General features: G+C 33.8%; 1 protein-coding gene and 1 non-coding gene across 3 annotated transcripts; both read left to right on the plus strand.

Annotated features, from left to right (window-relative positions):
• Window positions 1–12,566: 12,566 nt before the first annotated feature.
• On the plus strand, window positions 12,567–15,210 carry LOC130943888 (nitrogen regulatory protein P-II homolog). Of its 2 annotated transcripts, none has more exons than XM_057871969.1 (8): window positions 12,567–12,973; window positions 13,094–13,148; window positions 13,283–13,310; window positions 14,011–14,098; window positions 14,338–14,405; window positions 14,604–14,673; window positions 14,859–14,894; window positions 14,978–15,210. In XM_057871969.1, the coding sequence occupies exons 1-8, from the start codon at window positions 12,682–12,684 to the stop codon at window positions 15,040–15,042; spliced, it is 702 nt and encodes a 233-aa protein (XP_057727952.1). In that variant the 5' UTR covers window positions 12,567–12,681; the 3' UTR covers window positions 15,043–15,210. The 2 variants fall into 2 exon arrangements, with proteins under 2 accessions (XP_057727952.1, XP_057727962.1); XM_057871979.1 differs by having other exon boundaries at window positions 13,097–13,148.
• A 328-nt stretch (window positions 15,211–15,538) lies between these two features.
• Window positions 15,539–15,649, plus strand: LOC130954345 (small nucleolar RNA Z107/R87). Its single transcript, XR_009076283.1, has one exon. It is a non-coding gene; the product is annotated as a small nucleolar RNA Z107/R87 (small nucleolar RNA).
• The last annotated feature ends 1,448 nt before the right edge of the window (window positions 15,650–17,097 follow it).

Below are 17,097 nucleotides of genomic sequence, written 5' to 3' on the forward strand. Positions count from 1 at the left end.
TATATTTATACATATAATAATTAAATTATCTTAATAAAATAAAAGAAGTCGTAATAAATAAATAATTTAAATTGTTTGCAATAATATAATAATTTTTTTATAAAATATTAAATATATATTTTTCTATAGAATGAGTAGTAATTAATTTTAGAGTAAAGTATTGGTTTTGTTTCCAACGTTTGGGGTAAGTTCTAAAGTTGTCCCTAACGTTTCAATCGTTCTATATAAGTCCCTAAGGTTTTAAAATTGACTCAATGTTGTCCTGCCGTTAGGATCCGTTAACAGAATTGACGGCGGGACAAAATTGAGACAATTTTGAAACGTTAGGGATTTAAATAGGACGAAAACGTTAGGAACAAAAATAATATATAAAAATAAATTTTATTTAATTTTATCTTTCAATAATATTAATTTTTTACTGTACATAGTATTCAATTATTTTTTAATTACATCTAAAGAAATTACACTTAATCACATGACTTTTATTTTAAATAAATTTATTTTTTTATAATTTTAAAGAATTTTGATACATTAGAGACAAAAAGTATAATTTATATTTTATTGTATATATATTATTTTTTTCTTTTCTACAAGTTTATATACTAGTCATTCTACAAACATTTCATGATAACTAAAAATTTTTAAAAGTAAAATTATAAAAAAATAATTTATTTAAAATGAAAGTAATATGATTAAGTGTAATTTATTTAGATTTGATTAAAAAATAATTGAATACTATGCATAGTAAAAAATTGATATTATTGAAGGATAAAATTAAAATTTATTTCTATGTATCATTTTTGTCCGCAACATTTTCGTCCTATTTAAGTCCTTAATGTTTCAAAATTGTCTCAATTTTGTCCTGCCGTCAATTCTGCTAACGGATTCCTAACGGCAGGACAACATTGAGTCAATTTTAAAACGTTAGGGACTTAAATAGGACGATTGAAACGTTAGGGACAACTTTAGGACTTACCCCAAACGTTGGGAATGAAAACGATACTTTATTCTTGATTTTATTATTGACATGGTAATGTATTATTATAAAATTGGTTTTGTTTTATTATGAAAAAAAGAAGCATGACTGCATGAAGGAGATGTTGCGTTAAAAGAGGGAGGTGCGGTGAAGTGGTTGAGTTGAGTCAGTTACAAATTTACAATAAAAAAGCAAAGCAGCTTCAGAAATTTGGAAATGGCGCCTAAAAATTCAATCTATTTCTTTATCTATTATTTTTTATTATTAGTTTAAATGAGTTGGTTTCTAAAACGATAATAAGCTGATTTTAAATTAACAGTTTTAAATTACGTGATACGCCCAGTCGCCATTAATTACTTAGTTAAAATCACCTATTATTTTGAAACCGCCCATTTTTCCTATTATTTGAAATTGCTCATTTTCTCTATCATTTGAAACATTCTATTTTTAAGAGTCTGGTCCAATTTAAATTATTAATATTTTTATTATTTTAAAAAATTATATTTTTATATTTACAAATATATATATCTCGTTTACATTGTAAATAAGATAATTATGAATGTATCTCGTTTACGCTGTAAACGAGATATTTGTATTTGCTCTAGAACTCCCCATTCCCGCCCTCAAATTTGCTCCCTGTCTCTGTCTCCGTTCCTTGTCGTGGGGGAATATTGCTCCCCCATCCCCGTTTTCCACGAGACCCATTCTCCGCGGGGACCCCATTCCCCATCTCTCTGATAGTTCTAATTAATTATTAATTTTCATAATGATAGAGTTGAAAGTATCCATCCTATACAAAAAAGTAAGATTTTATACAAAAAGTCCAAACGATAAGAAGGTAACTTCTTTCAAAATGACACAGTGGGAACGCCACGGCAAGTCAGAGCACAGAGTAGTGGACGATGTGGGAGACGCAACAACAGAGAGGAAAATGGACACAGTGACAAATTTCTGGAAAGGAACGCCACGAATATAGAGAATGACACGGTGAGTGTGATGGAACGGTGAGGGGTGACAATGCGGTGAGACGTGAGAGTGGCGAGGGAGTGGTTGTAGAGAGGTTGGATGGAGTATGGACGACATTAGGATCTATGAATTGAAGAAGGGTTATGCAAATAAGAATTAGAAATTTTGGGTATATATATATATGGCATGTGAAAGGACTAAAATATATATATAAGAAATAAACTATTAATTACAATTACGTAAAATTACTTTAATAAAATAATAATTTTTAACCGCCCAGAATAGTTTTGAAAATATAGAAATGATCTTTTGAAATTAAAAAGGTGAAATTAGAATTCAATGAATTTTTTTAAGTTGGAAAATATATCTTTTGCAAAAGATTTTTGTAAGAATATGTACCGATACTTTAGCCGGCAGTACCGGTAGTCTGTCTGGTACCTTGTTTTAAGAAAAATAAGATTTTGAAAAATTATTTATTGTTTTAACAGGACAAAAATAATTTTGAAATTGAAAACTGGGCGTTAATCTTAAAGGTTTTGGCCCAAAGTGGGCCAAACGGACCTAAAACGCTAACGGATTGGACCGGACCCAAATCGAGCCCAAGACCCAACATATATAAATCCATTAATGAGCCAAATCATCTCATTCTCACCCACAAAGAAGTGAGGCACGCTGGTTTGAGAAGAGAGGGAGAAGAAGGCTTGGCACTATTCACCTCCATCTTCCTCAAGCCATATCTTGAGTTACAGAACTCCGATTGACGAGTCATTTGCAGCCACGCAAAGCTCTTGTCAATCTCTTCGATTCTAGATAGGCATTGTTGGTAAGACATCAAAACTCCAGCTCCAGTTTTCTGCCCTAGATCTTGTGCATTTTTTGTTCTTGTTCTTGAGTAGATTTTTGTGTTTTGTTTGCTTAGGGGTGATCTAGTATTGGAATATTATTGGGTTTTACCCATAATTCTGTTGGGTAAGGTGAGTGTATTCTTTTTCCTTGTGGTTTTGTGTATATGAAATCCTAGATTGATTTGTGGTAAAATATATGATGTATAGCTTAATTGTTGAGTTGATTGTGGCCTTTTGGAAATGGTGTTGGTGATTGAAAGCTTGTTGGATTTCAATCTTGGTACGGTGGGCATATTGAGAATCGGCCAATGTATGGTTTCAGTTTTCTCTATGTAATATGTAATATCTCTAGACACTTAGGCTAGTGGATCATAGGATAGGTTCGACTGGTTAATAGTGGATTTATGTTTATTGATGCTTGTGATGATTTTAATGAATTATGATGATAATTGTTGATGTTAGAATGAATAATGATACTTATGTGCAATATGATGAGATGTGATGAATTATGTTGGTAAAGAGTTGAATTGTGTAAGGTTGGGAATGTTGAGATCTTGATTTAGAACTTGTAGAGTTTGTTGAATTATGTTGGAAAATCAATTGAAATAGGTTTGAATTGATGGAAGAGGTCAATTGTTAAGTGGGGAAGACATATGATAGTGATTGTGACACAAATAGTAAAATCTAATTGTGGGTGGAGTTGATGTGGTTTTGGTTTGGTTTCGGTTGTGAAATTAGAAAATTGAGAACCTTGTGAAATTTTGGTAAAAATGGATTTTTGGTGAACTTTGACGGATCATAACTTGAGCCTCAGTTTTCAAAATTTGTTGAAATTTTCTTTAAATTAAAGTTCATTGAAAAATATTTAAATGGATATAAAGTTTGTGAAAATTAGATATTTGTAGAGGAAGTTATGGACGTTTGAAGTTTGGGGTTTGAAATTGATTTCTACAACTCTGCAGAATTTTCTAACTCTGGGAGTGCATGCGTACGCATACACCCCCTACGCATACGTTCAATTCTGTTTGGTGCTCATGCGTACGTATACATGGGTATGCGTACACGAAATGGGTAAATTTGGAGGTGTATGCGCACGCGAAATACCCCATATGCATACGTGCCATTCTGTTTGGCGCCTATGCGTATGCGAACGCTTGTATGCGTATGCGAAATGGGAAAAAGCTGCATGTATGTGTACGCATACATAGTGCTTGCGTATGCATAGACCTTGTTTTTCTGAAAAATGATTTCTCTTTATTTCCAAGGGTTCTCTAACCTTCTAAACTTCCATCCATACTGTTTTATGAGTACTATCTAGTCGTTAGGTTCTAATATTGTTAGAGATAAGTTAGTGAAATATTTTAGTTAATTTCTATAAGAATTTAGAAAATTGAGGCTTAGGTTTTTGGAATACTGAGGGTGGATTAATTGAGTGAAGTGGTAGAGTACTGTAAAGACAATTGGTATGATGAAATTGCGGAGTTGTGGATTTGATGATGAACTTGAGATATTGAGGATGAATGACTATAGATTATGAGATGACTATATACGGACTTGTGCTATGAGCAGTGATCTCTGAGATTGAGAATGTGATTGTGAAAATGCATTGTTTTCCGTCGTGGGGGTTGTGGCCGTTTTTCGCCTACGTTCGAATATGAGGGTTGAAGCTGGGCTTCTCTCTCACATTTCGCTCTCATGGAGAAGGTGGTAGGGCACTCATCCTTCGGAATTATTCCTCCTGAGAATGAGACTTCTCTCTGGTTGTAAGGTGGTAGGGCACTAACCCACGGAATCATGCGGCATTCAGAGGAAGGTGGTAGGGCACTCTCCCTCGGAAAGTTTCCCTCTGAAAGGAGAAGGTGGTAGGGCACTCATCCCTTGAAATTATTCCTCCTAAGTATGCGTGACAGAGAGACCAATCCAGGAGTTGCAGTCCGAATTTTGTGTCGGGTTTGGTACTATAACCGACATGTGATATCACAACCAATAGGATAGGCTTCATCATGTGCATATTCTGTATGTTTGATTGCTTTGCCGACTTACATTCTTTTCCTACTTGTGTAACATGCTTAATTGCTTCTTGATTTACTTGCTATACATGATAATTACTGTGTATTACTTGTTTGCATATACTTGTGATTGTCTGGTAGTTGAAGAGGTTTGGTAGGTAGTAGGGATAGGATCGCACGAAGGTTAGATTGGCGAAGGCTGTGGGATACAGCGGTGTGAGTAGTATTAGTTAGAAATCCCCTAAGTTTAGATGACCTTGTATATTATTTATGGTTTGAGTTATTTATTTTGCTAAGCTGGGATATCTGTTGGTATGAAGATCTAGGATTGCCTCTGGCATCCCGAGGTCTTACATCTTACATTACTGAGTACTGTTACCATATTGAGAACCTCCAGTTCTCATTCCATACTTCGTTGTTATTTTTTAGATGTAGGTCGCAACCCACCTCAGTTAGTTGCTTGAAGGTACCAGAGCAGAGGATCTTATTCTATTTTGTTGTCATTTTGGTTATTATGACTAGTTCTCTCACTTTTGTATTCATATTTGCCTTAGAGACTTACTTTGAGAAAGATATTTTGTATAAGCTGTTTTACTTTCAAAATTCTGTATGTCTGTATACACTAGTTGGTCTAAACTTCGCAAGCTGAGGCTAGTTCCTTATGATTATTATATTTTATTATATACTTATATCTTGTTATCTTGTACCTTAATTTTGTAGTTTCGTGTGAACGCTTCGCGCTTTGTAACTCTGTTTTTGAGCTTATTTCTTCATTGGGCTTCTAAAATTTATATTCCTTTACAGCATGAGGTAAGGCTTAGGCTAATTAGAGTGTTACACTTGCCTCAGAAAAAATTTTGCTCCCTGTCTCCATTTTTGCAGGAAAAATTTTCTACAATCGAATCTTTATTTGGGGCAGTCTGCATGGATCCTTATGTCTCGAGGAGTTTTGTCATCCCTAGTGTATACAAAATATATTCATAATTATTTCGTTTATAGTGTAAACGAGATAAAATTAGGAAACATATTTTTGTAATAATTTTTATAACTATTTATTTTAGTAAATAATATTTATTTAATTTATTTAAATAAAAAATATGTATCTTTAGAGTTATGCAAAAATTATAGAAAAATTATTTTAAAAATGTTATTTGTATACCAAAATTAACCACCAATATATTTGTGTATAAATACATGTGTGATTTAATTTATTTTCAATATGTATTTTATACTGGTGGCTGATTTTGGTGGCTGATTTTAGTGTACACTTAGTATAACTCAAAGGAAAAGTATAAAGAACCAACATTAACCAGCCAATTTTTTAAACAACTCTATTTAATAATTACTTTTAAATTTTTTAAATTCAAAATTTGAATAATTAAAAATTAATTAAATAAACCCTAATTAAAAATAGGAGAAATCCTTCCCTTTTTCTCTCACACTCCCACAACCCCACAGGAATCCTTCCCCTACTCTCCCTCTCCCACTCCCATTGCGGCGTCATCTACACTCCTCTCCATTGTCATCGTCACCAAACCACCCAGCACAAAGCTCTTTCTATCCTCCTCAGTCATACCAACCCTCTTCTCCTCTCTCCGCTAACCAGAGCTTCGCACCTGCCCCTGCTTTGTCGCCGCTAGCAACCCCAATGCCACCGAACACTAGCTCTGACCTCTCACTCTGTGCCACCCTGTCTCACTCTCCAACACTGAACTAGTAGAATAGCCGAAGCTCCCTGAGCTCAGCTAAGCTTCGACGCAATAGAGGACAACCCCTGTTCCTCTTCCTTCCAGCGAGCTTAGAGACACATTCTGGCTGTCTCCACCACCGTTGCAACCTCCACCTTTTTCCTAATTTCTTTTTCTATTATTCTGTACAGGTTTTAAACAAACTCAATTATTTAATTCCTTTATTTCAGTTTAATTTGGTATAGTTTTGATTAGAATTCAGGTTTAATTTTCAATCAATTTCATGATTAGTTCAGCTTAGTTTTTTATTTTCTTTTAGTGGATTTAGGTTGTATGATAGGATTAGCTTAGGTTATTAGGTTTTGAAAAGTGTTTGGATTGAATTGTATTGTTGGAAATTGCTGCTGAATTCGTTTGAGCTGAAAGCGTTGAAATTGTTGATTTGCTATAACCGCTGATAGAATTACTGTATTCATGATTTGCTGTTTTGTGCTGAATTAATGGAGAATTTGCTGTTGAGATTGTGTAAAAATTATTTGATTGTGTGGAGATTCACTGTTTTACTGCCCGATTTCATGAATATGTTGTTGAAACTAGTGGGTTAATTGTGTGATTGTGTTGAAAATTGCTGATGATTTTGTTGAGAAATTGGAAATATTCTGAGTTTACTGATGATTTTTTTTTTTTGAAAAATTGCTGCTGAAAGTGTTTAGAACTATTATGAGTTTGCTGATTGAATTGATGGAATATGCTACTGAATTCATTTGAACTGGTTTAATTGACTTTCTTTTGAATTAATAGAGGAATTGTTGTTGGCATAGTTTGAATATTATTGGGTTGTGTAGAGATTTCCTGTTTTATTGCTATTTTGCTGAATTTGTTGCCAGAGTTGTTAAGATTATTTGATCCTGTTAATCCATTATGTTACAGCCGATTTTGCGAAAATGCTTGGATATGCTATTTGATTTGGTTTAAATTGTTATACACCAGGAGTTTGTCATATGCCTCGAAGATCTTTTAATACAACTTTGGTTGTCGTAGCAACCTCTGCTTAGACGTGTACGCATACAAGATTGGAAGGATGTTGCAGTGAAGATTCTGAAAAGGGACAATGTACAAGGAAAAAATTTCAAATGACTATCAAGCTAGTGAAGAGTCCGATAGATCTATCGGCATAAAAATGTAAAAAATAAAAATCTTGCTAGAGGAACTATTAATGAGCATGAATTTTTAACTAAATAATGGCCTTGATCCCATTAAATTTGCCATAGCCTCAATGCCAATTCTATTGACAATTTTATTATGTTTGTTATATTATATTCAGAAGTTGGTATTTCAAATTTCAGAAGCAAAATGAATGAAGCTTGTATCCTTGTATGGAATTAATCTTTTCATTATGTTGTTGTTAAAGTAGTTTAGAGAGTTTTTTTAAACCAACATGACATGTTGCTTGGGAAGGTGGTGAAGAAATTTAGAGGCATCCATAATTGCTACACAAGTAAATTCACAAAAACATATAAAGTAATATCCATTTAGTATGAAAAAGGAACATCCCAATGCTTGACAGAAATAACAGCCACTTAGATTTTTGCAAAAATAATCAGGGACCTACACAAAGAAATATGACGTGTAGTATTTAAAAAAAGGTCATACAATTCTTAAAGAAATACAGTCTTTCACAACTACAACACAAGAAAACTCGAAAAATATTTTAAAGTAACATCCATTTAGTATGAAAAAAGAACATCATAATGCTTAACAAAAGTAACATCCACTTAGATATATGCAAAAACAACCAAGTACCTACATGGAAAAACATGCCGAGCAGGATTTAAAAAAAAGCCATGCAATTTGATAAATTCCAATTTTGTGATTTATCTTGTGTTGAATTTAGGGAATTTTATCAACTTTTCTCACATTTATTCAATAAAATAGCATGGTTTTATGAATTGCTCCTAATTTGTGCTTAAGAGTAAAAATATACTTTTTAGGCCTTTAAATCGCTAATTTTAATTCACTTTAATTCCATTCGATGCCTTGATATATTTGTTAAGTGATTTCAGGATTAGAAGGCAAAGATTGGGTTGAAAGAATGAAGAAAAAGCATGCAAAAATGGAGAATTCATGAAGAAATGAAGATTTGCTGAATAGAAGGCCACGCGCATGCGTCACTCACGCGTACGCGTGAGATGGAGATTCACCAGCGACGCGCATGCGTCACCTCACGCGCACGCGTGACAAGCTGCACACAACCTCACTAAAGGCAATACGCTGGGGGCAATTTCTGAGCTCAAGGAGGCCCAAATCCAACTCATTTCTGATGCTTTTGAACCCAATGATTGCAAGGGAATGGGGAGGGGGAGAAGCCATATTGTAGTTTTCATCATGTTATAGGCAGAATTCTAGAGAGAGAAGCTCTCTTATCTCTAGAATTTAGGGTAGTTTAGGTTAAATTTCCTTAGATCCACTTTTAATTCTTGTTTTTAGTTTAATTCTCTTTACATTTTATTGTTCTATTGTCTTAATCTTCTTAGCTTTTCTTGTTAATTTTCTTATTTTGCTCTCTTTTATGTTTATGAACCTTTGTTGGATTTTTTATTTTCTTTTAATGCAATTTTATGTTTCCATGTCTCTTTTATGTTTATCTTAGTTGTTATTGTTGATTTCTTTCTTATGTTAGTTATGGGTTTCATTAATTCTTGCATTTTGTGATGTTTATTTTTATTGCACTCTAGGTGTTTGATAAAATATTTTTACTAGTTTTTTAGTAGTTTTCTTTACTCTTGGCCTAGACTAAGGGAATTGAGTGACCTTGAATCATTCGGTCTCAATGAATTGGTGATTTGAGAACCCTTAGTGGTCAATTTGATAACCATTAACACTAGCCTACTACTAAGACAATTAGTAGCTAGGTTAGAACTTATGGATTGATGTTGATCAAGCCTATTTGACTACTTCAAGCGTTGAAGTAGACATTATACGTACTTCAAGCATAGAAGTAGACTTAATGGGTTGGTACCTCATAATTGCCAATATATGGTTTGTAGACAAGGATGGTGATCTCAATTCCCATGTCTTAGCCAAGAGTTCCTTTCCTTTCCTTTATTAGTCAATTGTTTATTTACTTCCTTGCTTTTATACTTTTCTTGCCAATTACAAAATCAAACCCCTTGTTCTTCATAGCCAATAATTGAGCACTTCATTGCAATTTCTTGTGAGACGACCCGAGGTTTGAATACTTCGGTCAATTTTCATTAGGGAATACTTGTGACAACCAAAACTTTTAAACTTTAATTGAGTATTATTTGTTGGTTGGGAACTATACTATCAACAGAATTATTTTGTGCAAAATTTCTAACCATACGAATAATTCTTTTTCACAATTCTTAATGAAATACAGACATCCACAACTGCAACACAATAAAACTCGAAAAATGTATAAAGTAACATCCATTTAGTATGAAAAAAGAATATCCTGATACTTAACAGAAGTAACATCCACTTAGATCTTTGCAAAAATAATCAGGTATCTACACAGAAAAACATGCCGAAAAGCATTTAAGAAAAAAGAAATATATATCAAAAGTGTCTCAAATGGTGACGGCATCCCATGTATACATTATCATGAATTTTATAGGTATCGTTTTTCTTCTGTCATATGACCTTAAAATTTTCATGTCTTCTGCAATGGATAGCGAAGAAGAAAAAAAGAAAGAGAAGGATAAGTTCCATAGCCGAATCCACATATGTGGGTGTCTTTATGGTGGCGCGCTACGGTCGGCATGAGGCTTTTCAGTAACATAAATCAAGTGATTTTGTAATCTGTAAAGATCTTTGTGTAAGACTTCGCACAAGCAGAACTTTTAATATAATTCCGCGAAAATGTATATAACAACCATACATTGTCCCCATAAAAAATTTATTGGAATTCACCAATTCAGGTAAGGAACAATAGTATTAAAAATAAGTGACATACATTATTTAAATGGGATAGAGTTTTAATTTTTTTAGACAAAACCATCCATTATCTAATGACAGCAACATCTAATATCTAGTTACATACAATTCCTGTTCGTGCTACAATTTTAATTGCACATATTCAGATCATACACTTAAACTTCTAAATTTAATTAATATTACAATATTCAGCAATTTAAAAAAAATTAAATCACCTACGAAACACACCCTAGATGAATATGTACTAAAATAGTCAAATAAATTTTAACTATTTTACCGTAAAATGTAACATCCCCAAACTCAGTAAAGAATCATCCGCATACATAGCAAAAAAACATACTTTTTTATGTGAACAAAAATATCTAAAAATCGGAGAGGAAAAACGGTTTCCAATTCACCATCTTTAGATAACTGAATCAATTGTAATTGTATAGTTAGATTTCAAACCGTGCATACAACACACAACCCAGTTGAGCATGTACAGGTAGAGTCAACTAAATTACAACTATTTTCAATAAATTTTAAAATCATCTGCATACATCTTTAACTTCACATCCATGTTCTTGATAATAAAAAACCAACAATGCTGAAAATAAATTGAGTCTTGCACCATATTTAAGACCAATATTAAATTAAACCAAAATTAATGTAAATTTAATCTAATTTTGTCATTGAACGCCCAAATCACCTTTATAAAACAAAAAGCTTGTGCAAAGCGTGCATGTAGAATCTACCAATTCAGAGAACAAATAACAGTATAGGAAACAAATTAAATCATCAACTTTTTGAATCGGAAAGAATAAAATTTTCTTTTAAAAAAAAAGCTATACAATCTATAATAACAATAACATCCAATTTATAATCGCATCTAATTCAGCATTATTAAACACAAATCAAAGAAAAAATTCCAATTACTTTCTCCCTCCAATATAGGGTATGAAAAAAAAGAAACAGATACATGTTCAAATGTGGTAAAAATAGAAACAGGAGACTCACGGTGGGAGGGTGGCGGCGTAGCGGCGGGTAGCGCCGCAAGGAGGAAGGTCGGCGACGATGGTGGGCACGGACATCACTCAGAACGCGCGTGGAGGCACCAGCAGAGACGACGCCTGGAACTGGGTGGAAGCGGTGGGTTGGTCGGCGTGGTGTTGGCGAGGATGTAGAGGTCGATCGACGCAGCGGTAACAACGTTGAACGGAACAGAGCTCGCAACTGGCAGCGTTGGCAGTGGAAGACTCGACACTAGTGGCCGTTTCACGTTGACAGTGACTTCACTAGCAGATGGTGGCGACGCAGCAGGGTGATGGGTGAGGGAGGAAAAGGAAGGATTGTGCGGTGAATTTTTGAATGTGAACTTGAAAGGTGAGATTAAGGTAACTAGTGGGTGAGTTTTTGGGGTATTTTTTTAGTTCATTGGGACTATACACTGTGCAACGGGATCAGGAAGATATCATACATGTATTGAGAAAGTGTCCAAAAGCTTCTACTATTTGTGTGAAGCTAGTGAAAATAGAAGAAATTCTTTATTTTTTTTTTCGACTAGAGTGAAAAAATTAGATTGAAACTAACCTCAAACAACAATTTAGGGAGGAGAAAGACCTAGATTGAAGGGACGTTTTTATCACAGTTTGCTAAAAGATTTAGCAATGGAAAAACAAGAAAATTTAGCCGCCAACTCACAATCAAGAAAGGCGAGTTGACAGGCTGGTGGGTTAATTCGCTTAACAATTTAAAAAAAATTAATAAAATTAACTAAAATTAATAAAAAAATTTTATAAATTAAATATTAATAAAAAATAATCAAATTATAATATAATTTTTTATTATTTTTTAATTTTTAATTTTAATTAAATTATTTAAAATAATATCTATCAATAAAATCATCTTTTATTTTAAGAAATATTTTAGAACATATGATATAAAATAAAATAAATAAAATTAATAACTAAAAAAATAAAAATAATAAAATATGTTTAAAAATTATACGATTATTAATTTTTGTAGTATTAATAATTTTTTTAGTTAATAAAAAATAAAATAAAATCATTTTTGGCTCGGGTTGGCGGGTTAGATCCGTCCCTCGCACATTTACAGAGCACTCAGCACTCAGTCACTCACACAGCACTCACTCATTCAGCACCTCACCATACTCTATAACAGAATTCTGGCGGGAACTCCTGACAACCGTACTGCCAGCCACCTCAGCTACCTTCTAGAACTTCCTACTCACTATCCTCTCCATGATTATAAATGTTCATTTTAACCGCTCGCGTTTTAGCGAGAGTGAGAGTGAGAGTGAGACTGTGAGAGAGAGAGGGAGAGAAGAAGAAGAAGAAGCAGCGATGGCCGCGATCAGGAGAACGCACTTATTTGGGGCTCCGAGTTTTCAGCTGAGAGAAGCTCAATTGCGTTTTGCAGGTTACGGTGCTATCCCTACGCGCTTCCGAGAGTCTCATCGGAACGTGGTTCTTGCACGCAAGGCTGGAAATGCCGCCGGGATTCTTCCCATAATCAGGGCTCAGACTCCCTCAGGTACAAATCCATGTAGAATGGAGAAAAAAAAAATCTAATTTATATTCACAAATTCTAAGAATGAAACTGTTGTTCTATTGCTAAATCTGTTTGTTGCTTATTCTCTATTTCTCTCTGTAGCAGTTCCGGAGGATGATCTAGAACCCAATTTCTACATCGTGGAAGCCGTTCTTAGGTTATAACCTTCTCTCTCTCATGTTCATCGAAGAGATTTACGGTGTAGTCGTTTAGCATGAGTGTTTTGTATTTTAGCTACGTGTTTATATCTTAGCTCGTTTGTTTTAAGCTGTTAATTCTCCTATGCAACAGGCCATGCCAGATCCCTAAGGTTTCTTCGGTGAGGCATCTTTCACCTTTTTCATCATCTCCATTTATTTCTCTGCAATGCGAGGTGGATCTTGTTATTTCCGCTGCATTACATATAGATATGCATGCATTATCAGCACAACTCTTCACTTTGTTACCCATGCATTTTAATGTTGAACTTAAAAAACATTATATACGATATCTATTATTGTTACTAATATTTTGGATCTAAAGAATTGAAAATACCGCCAAGATTTCTCAGTACCTGCCTATTGATACCGGATAGTTAGTTAGTCATTGTGTTAGAACTTAGAAGTTATTCTTGCAGTTATGTTAGAACAAACCTACTTCTAGGTTTCATTCACATTTAAATTTGAGCTTAATTATTTGTCATGCAACCTGTGATATATAAAGCACAGACTGATGTACATAATATCAACTAGCTAATTGATATTTTCACAGTTAAGATTCCTATCCAAATTTTCTGAGTTAGCTCTTTGCTCCAACTGGCTTCAGCAATTTACCATGTTTTCATATGTATAGAACAGGGTCAGCTTGGTTATGCTTTGGTGGCTATAGTTAGAAAAGAGCAACTGCCTTCTTAAACTATTGGTTTAATCAAGTATTGCTTGTATGCATATTTCAGTTCAGTGGCATTTTGCTGTTAGATTTACTAAGCTTATTGAGCTGTGACATGGTTGGTCGTGTTTTTCTCCTTCTTAATGTGAAAGGCATTGTTGAAAATGGGAATTGGTGGAATCACTGTGTCTGATGCCAGGGGCTTTGGTGCTGAGGATGATTCAGAAGAGGGGCAAGGAGGTAAGTTTGCAGTGGACTGAACTGAAAATGTGTCTCCCTAATGTCTGCAGCTTAATTGTTTATAGCCAAACTGTTATGCTTTCTAAATATATGTTACCTTACGAAACTAAAATGTCTGTGCGATCATTTAGGCCTCTGTGACCAATATACTTCAATTGTGTTCTATGTTTGTAATTGTGGTTAATGTACTACGCTACATATAAGTCACCTGTCACTTAATGGAAACTTGTTTTTCGCAGGTTCTGAATTTTCTGAAGACAGTTTTATTCCGAAAGTCAAGATGGAAATGGTGGTGAGGAATGATCAGGTATCTAGACATTTGGCGGGAATTGTAATTTACTATATACTTTTCTTGTTAATGGAATTTTGTAGGAAGGGAAAGGGAGAAAGAATTCTCAAATGTCAATTATTTAATTTTTTTATCACATCAATAATCTTGAACAAAAAAGAGAATGTTCATTTCTGCACTATTTGTGATTTTTTTTTATATGACATATGTTCATAGGCTGAAAATGTTGTCGTCAAAGTTGCTGCTGCAGTATATACTGGAAAGTTTGATGGTGGCAAAATATTCAGTAAGATTGAACCTAGAAACTTTCTTTAATTTATATGCTTGAATCACAATTGCATGACGTTCTTATATTGAAAATGAGAGAATAAGAACTAAGATGATGCAATGTCAAGATTCATTAAAGTTGATTTAATGATGTCAATATGTGGTTAAATTCATAAGTGCTAATAGAATTTATCAATTATACAGTGATTCCTGTCTCAGATGTTATAAGAGTTCGCACAGGTAAATACCCAAACAAAAAATTTTAAATACCCATTTGGGCAGTCAAGGCATCTCTTCATACTTTGTATGTGAGAATTTTACAGGCGAACGTGGGGAACAGGCATTGAGGATGGCTGGGGGACAAAGTGACATGTCTTCTGCTGTATGAAGTATAAACTGGTTGGGATCAATATTAGCATTTGGCCATTATGATTTACTCTTTGAGCGGCTGCTTACTTATACCTTTAGATGGTTTGCAATGAGCTATACGAAAATGCATGGGTAGTTGTTATTACTTGTGTAATGTAATGGAGACAATTGTCCATGATAATAAATAAATGCCAATTTAAGATAGTTGTGATAACTGATAAGTAAGATGCATCAACCTGCAGATCAAATTAATAATTGGTGACTCATGAATTATGAATGGGAACTTAATTGCTTAAGCAAAGTGGGTGCAAGCCACAACTTGTTATCACTCGCCTCCACACTACACAACACCACTACACAACAATGTTACTATAGAAAACATTAATCGAGGGCAAAGCTAATTTCTACTGTGTACTATAACATGATATGCTTCCATTGACAAATTAAGTGAACGAAATAAGAATTTCCTTCTAGCATCTGAATCTGAATTAGAAGCAGCTGTTCTTCGTTTTTGTTATTTCTAAGATGACTCCATGAAATTCAAGCTCAACAGACCGGAATGCAGTGTTTTTTTCTCTCTCTTGAGATTGCTTTGCGTGTTAAACACCCTGCTAACCTGACCGATCTCTTAAGCTTATTCTTTCAGTTTGACAATGAAGACACAAAGCTCCCTCTTCTGTAATCATTAGTACGACGCTGGTAAAATCTTTAGCCATCACTGAGTCATGTCTCTTTTGCGAACTTTTAAATCTTGTGCTCTCTATTGAATAATTAGCCATACTCGTTTTTGCAACATTATCATTAAACTCTGTTTGATTGGTATATTGGATCACCCACCCAAGCTATGCTATTTATTTTGATTGAATTCTGCATCTGAAATTGGTTGAATAATTTCCATAAGATTCGTAAAATTGGGAAATATTGTTGATAACGTCTAAGATGGATTTTCTTATATGAAGATTAGTTCGAAGTTTAAATAATCTTTGAACCTCATAGTAATACTTGCAATTGCAAACTAACCAATGATAGGAATCAAGATTCAAGAACCGAACATGGTGTAGAGATTAGCGTCACACTAGCATTTCTTATCGACATCGCTTAATGGGCTTTGTGGGCTCATAACACAGCTCATTTGGGCTAATAAATATCACACCCTATATGTGCGCCGAAGACGTCAAGCTACCAGTTCAAGAATAAACGTGTCGTGGCCGAGGCATTGCACCAATGGCCAATATGTTGGCCTCACAGAAGCCACATCTCAGGTTTGAATCCCAGCTACAGCTGGGTAGTGATAGAACTTTTAGAGTGTGTGTGAATGGGTGTGTTGTGTAACCTAGGATTGGAGGCTATCTAATCTATTGACTAAAAAAAAAAAAAAAATAAACGTGTCGGTTTAGGGTTCAAAATTCTTGCTAAATAAATTACTTATATCATGTCCAAAAAAACAAAAATTACTTATACAATACTAATTAATGGAGAAAAGTGCAAAAGTGTGTTGATTAACTTGTTTTAATGTATTCTTTATTAAGAATTCATTATAGGCATAAAGTCGTTTTCACTTTTCACTTCCTTACTAATAATGCTCTAGCAAAATCAATAATAATAAATGGTCCGGTTCGACCCAAAAATTCGATTACATTTTAGGAGTTAATTTAGTGTGATTTCATTAGGTTTAAGGTCGGGTAAGGATTTTAAAAATAGATCCGGTCATTATTTTGAGTTGAATCCGGGCCATAGTTCGGGTCACCCGAATTCGACCCGGTCATCATACACAATTAATATTTTGTGTTATTAGTAATAGGTGATGACTATTCTTATGTGGAATTTAAATATTGTAAATTTTAATATTTTGTGTTATTAGTCATTATAAGATTATAAGTTAATGTTTTATGTTTAAAATGCATAAGACTTTAGACAATATTTAGTATTATTAGACAATATTAGTATTGATTATGGTTATACTTTAATTTTAGAGAAATATTGGTTCTTGTTATATTTTTTAAGTGAATTTTACTATATGAATTGTGAAATAATGGTTGGAGATTAGATGATTTTTACATGTTAAAGACCTAGT

This window comes from Arachis stenosperma, chromosome 1 (genome assembly GCF_014773155.1).
Source record: "Arachis stenosperma cultivar V10309 chromosome 1, arast.V10309.gnm1.PFL2, whole genome shotgun sequence".
Taxonomy (NCBI): domain Eukaryota; kingdom Viridiplantae; phylum Streptophyta; class Magnoliopsida; order Fabales; family Fabaceae; genus Arachis; species Arachis stenosperma.